Here is a 7,500-nt window from a genome sequence, read left to right as displayed (position 1 = left end):
CAGGTCGGGTCAGACTCGGGTCAAATTTTTTCGGGTTTGTCTTGGGTCTGGCCTTTCTTAAAAAAAAAAAAATTATGCACTTCAGGTTCGGGTAAAAAGTGATTCGGGTCACTTCGGGTCGGGTACATTTCTTTACACCTCTAATCTAAATACGCAGTGATTTGGAGCAGCGACTATGAATGGGTGAGAAGACAGTGGAGTAAAGTGCATGTGATCCATGACAGAAAACACACACTGCTTCTCCTCCATCCGGTATACTACGATGCAGATATACAGTACACTGCTGAATTTTATACACAAACACCAAATCTCCCTTCAGAATATTTCATTTCAGCAGCAAGAATAAACTGAATTGCTAGTTTAAATGCCACCTACTGATAAACACTGGTACTGTGGGACTAGTATTAGGAACTAGGAGGAAACCCCTGAGGCATGGGGAGAACATGCAAACTCCACACACACAGGGCGGAGGCGGGAATCGAACCCCCAACCCCCAAGTGGCTTAGTGGTTAGCATGTTTGCCTCACTCCTCCAGGGTTGGGGGTTCGATTCCCGCCTCTGCCTTGTGTATGTGGAGTTTTTGCATGTTCTCCCCGTGCCTCGGGGGTTTCCTCCGGGTACTCCGGTTTCCTCCCCCGGTCCAAAGACATGCATGGTAGGTTGATTGGCATCTCTGGAAAATTGTCTGTAGTATGTGATTGTGTGAGTGAATGAGTGTGTGTGTGTGAGTGTGTGTGATAGGTTGGCACTCCGTCCAGGGTGTATCCTGCCTTGATGCCCGATGACGCCTGAGATAGGCACAGGCTCCCCATGATCCGAGGTAGTTCAGATAAGCGGTAGAAAATGAATGAATGAATGAATGAATGAATTAATGAAATAGACTGTTTTTTTTTTTACCAAGCTGGGGATGTGATGTAAATGCTCAGATGGACCTCACAATATTAGTAGATGTTAGTAGAGTTTTAATTGTAATGATGTGAGACAATTCATCCATAGAGTTATCTCGATCAGATCCTCGTGTTATGCAGAACGGTCAGATTTTTACCTCGACGATCATCTTGACGGTGGGGAGCGTCGTAGCCAGGTTCTGTGGGTGAGGGGGACGGACTGTTACAGGAACACAGCCGGCGTACAGACAACCGTAAAATGTAGCAATCAGGTCAATGCCTGTGGGAAAGCAGAGACATTTCATACAGCTGATATTATTACTCAGGATTATGTCATCTTAATACAGTATGGTACATGATTAAATATGGGACACACACACACACACACACACACACACATAGACACACACACACACATAGACACACACACACACATAGACACACACACACACACACACACACACACACACACACACACACACACACACACACACACACACACACACACCTAAGGGCTTTAGTCTTTATTACATGTGTAATAAAGCTATTAATACCACAGTGTGCAGTTTATGTACTTTGTGGGTTAAAACCTAAAATCTACTATGAATATAATTACGACGTATAAAATATATGAATAATAGTCAGGTATTTATTTATTTATTTTATAAAAACAATACAATAACTTGGTTGCATAAGTATTCACACCCTTTTATAATAGGGGGTGGGTCTGTGTTCAGAATAAACCAATCACATTCAATCTCATGATCAAGAGTAATTAATAATCTACAATAAAAAAAAGGGCAGGAAAAAAGCTGAAACTGTGCAGGGCTTCTGGACATCCATCTGTTATGGGCATCCAGAGTTTCACACTCGTAGCACACAATCTTTTCAACCGTTTCTTACCGGGCGGGTAAACAAGTGCGATGTGATCGCCTGGGTTCAGTCTACCACGCTCCACGAGAGCCACAGCAACCCGTTCAGCACGCTTATGGAGCTGCACACAGGACGCACTGCTCGCCACGGCACCCTAAACACACACATTACCCAAGCACAGTCAGGGGTGCGTTCACTCAGTGCTGCGTTCACTCAGCATTCGACAAAAGTGTGCGCTTGTGTACCTTGGCGTTGAGCAGCAGGAACAGCTGGTGATCAGGAGTGGCCTGAGCTCTCCACTGCAGAACATCCTGAATGTACAGAAACTGTATTTGCACACAACCAGGTTAGCGTGTTAGCATTACTAACATGTAACATCGTAGCATATTTGTCATGAAGCTTTAAAACCATTTAATGGAAATGTCTGTTATTTGATTCCTTTTACACGTACACTGAAGGGAATGGAAATCGATTTATCAGACATTTTCAATCAGGATAAACATCATTTTTTGGGCACAAGTCTGATATAATGAGTCAGGACTGATATAATGAGTCAGGACTTATCAAAATGTGTATTTTGGGTTAAAGCTAACACCTGCGAAGATACTTTAGATGCTTATGAACAAGCGCTTGAGACGTCTCAGAGAGCAGAAATGGGTTTGATATCATCATTTACTTTAAAGCTAGAAACGTTTGTCTGCAGGATTTTTAAATTTCCTATGAATATATTGCCCCGAGGAGGATAAAAGTAAAGACAGAAATATTTATGAAAAGCTACAAATTAATAAAACATTTCACTTTTCACTCTGAAAATGTTCTCGGTTTTAAAAAAAAGTCTCTTTCATATATTGCTGCTGTACCTGCTGTTCCTGAGAACAGTGCGTCTGAGTCCCCGGATTTAAATCGTACTGAATTGAAAGCAACTAAAAATATAAAGGACCTTGAAGAGGGTGTTGGAGGTTATATTATCATTTAATACTCTCTCTCTCTCTCTCTCTCTCTCTCTCTCTCTCTGTATCTTACGTGCCTGATCATGATCCTCCAACTGAGTCACGTCTCTTCCACAAGCCTGAGCAATTCGCTTCCCAGCAACCAGGTTCCCCACAATCATGGAGGCAGGACCCACCTCTAACAGGGGACAGGGCAAATAGGGGCGGGGTATACACGTGACAGAAAAGACATGAGAAGGGCAACAAGATGATGAGAGAAAAGACACATACATTAAAGTATGAATCAGGTACAAAGTATAGGTACAGGTACAGAAATGAGATGAAACACACACACACACACACACACACACACACACACACACACACACACACACACACACACACACACACACACACACACACAGGGGTGTACCTGGTTGTTTTTGGCGAGGTTTGGGCAGGTTGGTGATGCAGGTGTGAGGGCTCATAAGCACGGTGCAGGGGTGCAGAGCTCCTTCCAGGAAACGTTGCTTCGTCTCAGACACGTGAATCCCACCGAGTGCTGCTTTGGGGAGTGTGTTAGCAGGAACCAGCGCCAGGCAGTACACACCCACCTGATGGATGCTGTCTATCGCCTGACACACACAACACAGCTTAGGAAAACCACACAGTGTGGGAAAACAGAGAATATATGTATGTGTGTGTGTGTGTGTGTGTGTGTGTGTGTGTGTGTGTGTGTGTGTGTGTGTGTGTGTGTGTGTGTGTTACCTGCAGCACTCGGCTCATCCACTGAAAGCTGTCCTCCTCAGATGCATCTGGTCTTTGTTCTGCTACCACAACAATTCTCTCATCATGGAGCACACACACAGAGAACACAGCAATCCTAGACACACACACACACACACACACACACGCACACACACACACACACACACACACACACACACACACACACACACACACACACACACACACACACACACACACACACACACAGGCTAAGTGTTCAGTAGATTGTTGCAGAAATACAGTGATTTTCTTTTAAAACGGTAAACATTTGAAACGCTCACCGTCCTCTGTAGACAAATTTCATTGGCTCCACCGCCAGTGCAGTCGCCACTACGTCATCAGCGTTATGTCTCCGCCCACTCACGACCATCAGCCCGTCCATCTTCCCTACAACAAACAGCAGGTCGTCCTGGCAACGGCACATAAACAAAAACGGTGCATTTTGGGACTTTGGGCACAAGGCAGCAGACAACCTGAATCAGGAATGCTAAACTGTTATTAAAAAGAATTGAATATCTACAGAACAAACACACATTATGTTAATTTTGTTCATTTTATGTATATCAGCTGACATCAGCAGTGCAATGGGAAGCCGTTCACTGTTACCGTATACTGCTGTGCAGATGTAAGAACACAAACCGCTAACTTATACTGACCGGTCCGATGAAGCCCAGCAGCGAGGTGCGAGTGAACGGGCGATCAGTAACAGGAGAGCCAGATGCGGTCACTGGAATCGTCTAGAGGCAAAAAAAAAAAATGAAAGGTTGCCAAATGTAACGTATTCAATCTTCACTTAAACACAATTAAGCTGAAACATATAGATTCATATGCACTATATAGGGTACTAATATTCTGAACCATATTTCATACACAGGGTCACAAGAACTCTTGGAGTCTATGACAGGAGACTCAGGGTACAAGGCAGGGGATACTCTGGATGGGGTAATCACACACACACACACACACACACACACACACACACACACACACACACACACACACACACACACACACACACACACACAATCATCCTACAATGCATGTGTTTGGATTGGCAGAGGAAACAAGAGTGTCTGGAGGTAACACACACAGAGTGGAGTCGAGAATCGAACCCCCGACACTGAGGTGTGAGGTGTACAGGCTCTGACAGAGATAATATCTGAACCTGGAAGAATGTAGATTAGTGATATTCAGAACTCTGTAATTCATGATGAGCTTAGAGGAAATAACTCCAAGGTGCAGGTAGGAGGCGTGTGTCCTCACCTCAAACACGTTCTTGGTGATGCCGGGCAGGCCGAAGTAGGACACACCCGTAGTGCAGGAACTCACACAGATCTCTCCCACCTCGTCCGTCCTGCAGAGGTACGGCGTTCCTTCTGGTCGCACCACACATACCAGTGCTGACACACACACACACACACACACACACACACACACACACACACACACACACACACACACACACACACACACACACAGTCATCATGCTACACTGCTGTTACACTGCTCTAAAGCTGTTTCAACCTAATAAATCTATGATTTTCAACTGTAGGACCTTTTACAAGATTCATTTGAATCACACACACACACACACACACACACACACACACACACACACACACACACACACACACACACACAAATATACATAAATAACATCTCTGACTCACCTCCAGGCATCACTTGTCCTACATCCTGCAGTGTGAGTACAGCCAGTTTCTCCTCTGTGTCCACTCGGATCACGCCATGACTCAGACTGCTCATAGAGAGAACCGCTTTACCTGGTGGAGGGACTCCCATTTCTGGAGGCCTGAGATTAAATAACACACACACAAACACACATACACACACACACACACACACACACACAAACACACACACACACACACACACACACACACACACAGTATTACAAATTAATATTAGTCTGCCGGAAGGGCTGAACAGAGTGCAAATGATGTCTGATATATGATTATTATTAAATAATTACAAGGAAATGAAGATTATTCAAATTTGTTTGCTGAAATCAAATGGGTATGTTGAAAAAACTCCATTTTAATCCCTTCATTACATTCACATCCTAGACTGAACACTAAAAATAAACAGACAGTAATTACCGTCGGTGTGTGTATGAACAAACGTCTCCACAAGGACAGGAGCATCTGATTTCTATTTTAGATTTAGGTGTAGAATAGCCTAATGAACTTATATTCATGGCAATTGAAGGTCCTTATAAGAATGTGTGTGTGTGTGTGTGTGTGTGTGTTTGTGTGTGTGGTGTGTGTGTGTGTGTGTGTGTGGTGTTTGTGTGTGTGTGTACGTGTACCTGCGGATAGCGACAGTCAGAGCCTCGGCTGAGCTGGCAGAGGGACATATCACCTCAGGCCTTAAACCTCGAGCCTGAAACACGTTCAAGAAAGCATCGCAGGAGGAGATCGACCCTGCACACACACACACACACACACACACACACACACACACACACACACACACACACACACACACATTATTTGTCTAATACTGCATATACTCTGTACATGTGTTTGTATATACAGTATATGGTGTGTGTGTGTGTGAGATAGAGAGTGTATGTGTGTGTACTGTATGTGTCTGTGTGTGTGTGTGTGTGTGTGTGTGTGTGTGTGTGTGTGTGTGTGTGTGCACTCACAAGGATTGGCTCCATCTGCCAATCCTTGTGAGTGCGTGAGTGCATGTGTGCGCACACACACACACACACATTATTTGTCTAATACTGCATATACTCTGTAAATGTGATTGTATATAAATGGCATATGTGTGTGTGAGATAGAGTGTGTGTGTGTGTGTGTGTGTGTGTGTGTGTGTGTGTGTGTGTGTGTGTGTGTGTGTGTGTGTGTGTGTGTGTGCACTCACAAGGATTGGCTCCATCTGCCACAATCAGCATGCGTAATGAGCTCAGACTGACATCTCTCTGATCTCTCTGAGACAGCAGTGACCAGTGCATGTCCCTCGACTTCACCACAGCAACACGCGCTGGCCAGCAACACCACCACCAATACACACACACACACACACACACACACACACACACACACACACACACACACACACACACACACACACACACACACACACACACATCAGCACTATAAAGCTACACAAAGAATATAGTATATATCTGTCACAATGTATGCAAACAAACTCAGTTTAATGACCAGGAAAACATAAGCAGAGCACACACACACACACACACACACACACACACACACACACACACACACACACACACACACACACACACACACACACACACACATTGATCCTGACCTTTGTAGGTGTGTACTTTTTGGATCCAGCTCAAAGGGTTGACCTTCATCAGGGAATATGGGATGCTGATCACGTGCATCCGGTTCATCACACTCTACCACAGACCACCACGGTTACCATCGCCACGGATACAAATAAACAGTAAGTATTAATAAGACGGTCATGTCTGAACTTACAAGTAATATAACTGATCGTGTGTAGCTGTGTTCTCCCCCGAGCGTGTTACACCCTTTGACGCACCATGAATGTTTTTTTTTCAGTGTCTCTAGGAAAACTAAGCTGTACTCTGCTGTACACTGATTTTCTTAGAGAATTTTCAGATTTTCTTTCAGGCCTATCGGTTAATGTTGATAAAGCGTTAATTGTAGGAGATTTTAACATTCACCTTGACGATACAAACGATGCTTCAGGACTCACATTTATGGACTTACTAAACTCATTTGGGTTTAAACAAAACATCACTAGAGCAACTCATCGTCTTAATCACACACTAGATATAATAATATCACATGAAGTAGATGTCACTGATATAAATATCATACCTCAAAGTGATGACATCACAGACCATTACCTCATAATGCACAAACTAACTGCGTCTCACCACGTTATCGACTCGGCAGAACTGTTATTAACCTGCCTGATCTGTCTGGACGTCTTACTGTACCCTTAATCAAAACGATCTATATTAAATGACTAACAGCATAGACGCTATCTTC

The 7,500-nt window shown here is 44.0% G+C and overlaps 1 protein-coding gene across 9 annotated transcripts in view; it reads right to left on the bottom strand.

The window, feature by feature from the left end:
• dip2a (disco-interacting protein 2 homolog A) overlaps positions 1 to 7,500 on the bottom strand; it is a 126,458-nt gene that overhangs the window by 18,538 nt on the left and 100,420 nt on the right. For all 9 annotated transcript variants that reach the window (XR_003443034.2, XM_027162566.2, XM_027162564.2 and 6 more), the window contains 13 exons: positions 6,785 to 6,878; positions 6,371 to 6,490; positions 5,805 to 5,919; positions 5,149 to 5,288; positions 4,742 to 4,878; positions 4,135 to 4,215; positions 3,760 to 3,887; positions 3,458 to 3,572; positions 3,123 to 3,324; positions 2,788 to 2,888; positions 2,006 to 2,086; positions 1,791 to 1,914; positions 1,046 to 1,167 (listed from right to left, as the gene is read on the bottom strand). Coding sequence is in view for 8 of the 9 variants with exons in the window: in XM_027162566.2 (XP_027018367.2) it covers positions 1,046 to 1,167; positions 1,791 to 1,914; positions 2,006 to 2,086; positions 2,788 to 2,888; positions 3,123 to 3,324; positions 3,458 to 3,572; positions 3,760 to 3,887; positions 4,135 to 4,215; positions 4,742 to 4,878; positions 5,149 to 5,288; positions 5,805 to 5,919; positions 6,371 to 6,490; positions 6,785 to 6,878 (1,560 nt within the window). In the remaining variant the exon portion in view is untranslated. The remainder of the gene's footprint in view (positions 1 to 1,045; positions 1,168 to 1,790; positions 1,915 to 2,005; positions 2,087 to 2,787; positions 2,889 to 3,122; positions 3,325 to 3,457; positions 3,573 to 3,759; positions 3,888 to 4,134; positions 4,216 to 4,741; positions 4,879 to 5,148; positions 5,289 to 5,804; positions 5,920 to 6,370; positions 6,491 to 6,784; positions 6,879 to 7,500) is intronic.

Source organism: Tachysurus fulvidraco, chromosome 6 (genome assembly GCF_022655615.1).
Source record: "Tachysurus fulvidraco isolate hzauxx_2018 chromosome 6, HZAU_PFXX_2.0, whole genome shotgun sequence".
Classification (NCBI taxonomy): domain Eukaryota; kingdom Metazoa; phylum Chordata; class Actinopteri; order Siluriformes; family Bagridae; genus Tachysurus; species Tachysurus fulvidraco.
This window is presented reverse-complemented; position numbering and strand designations above follow the sequence as displayed.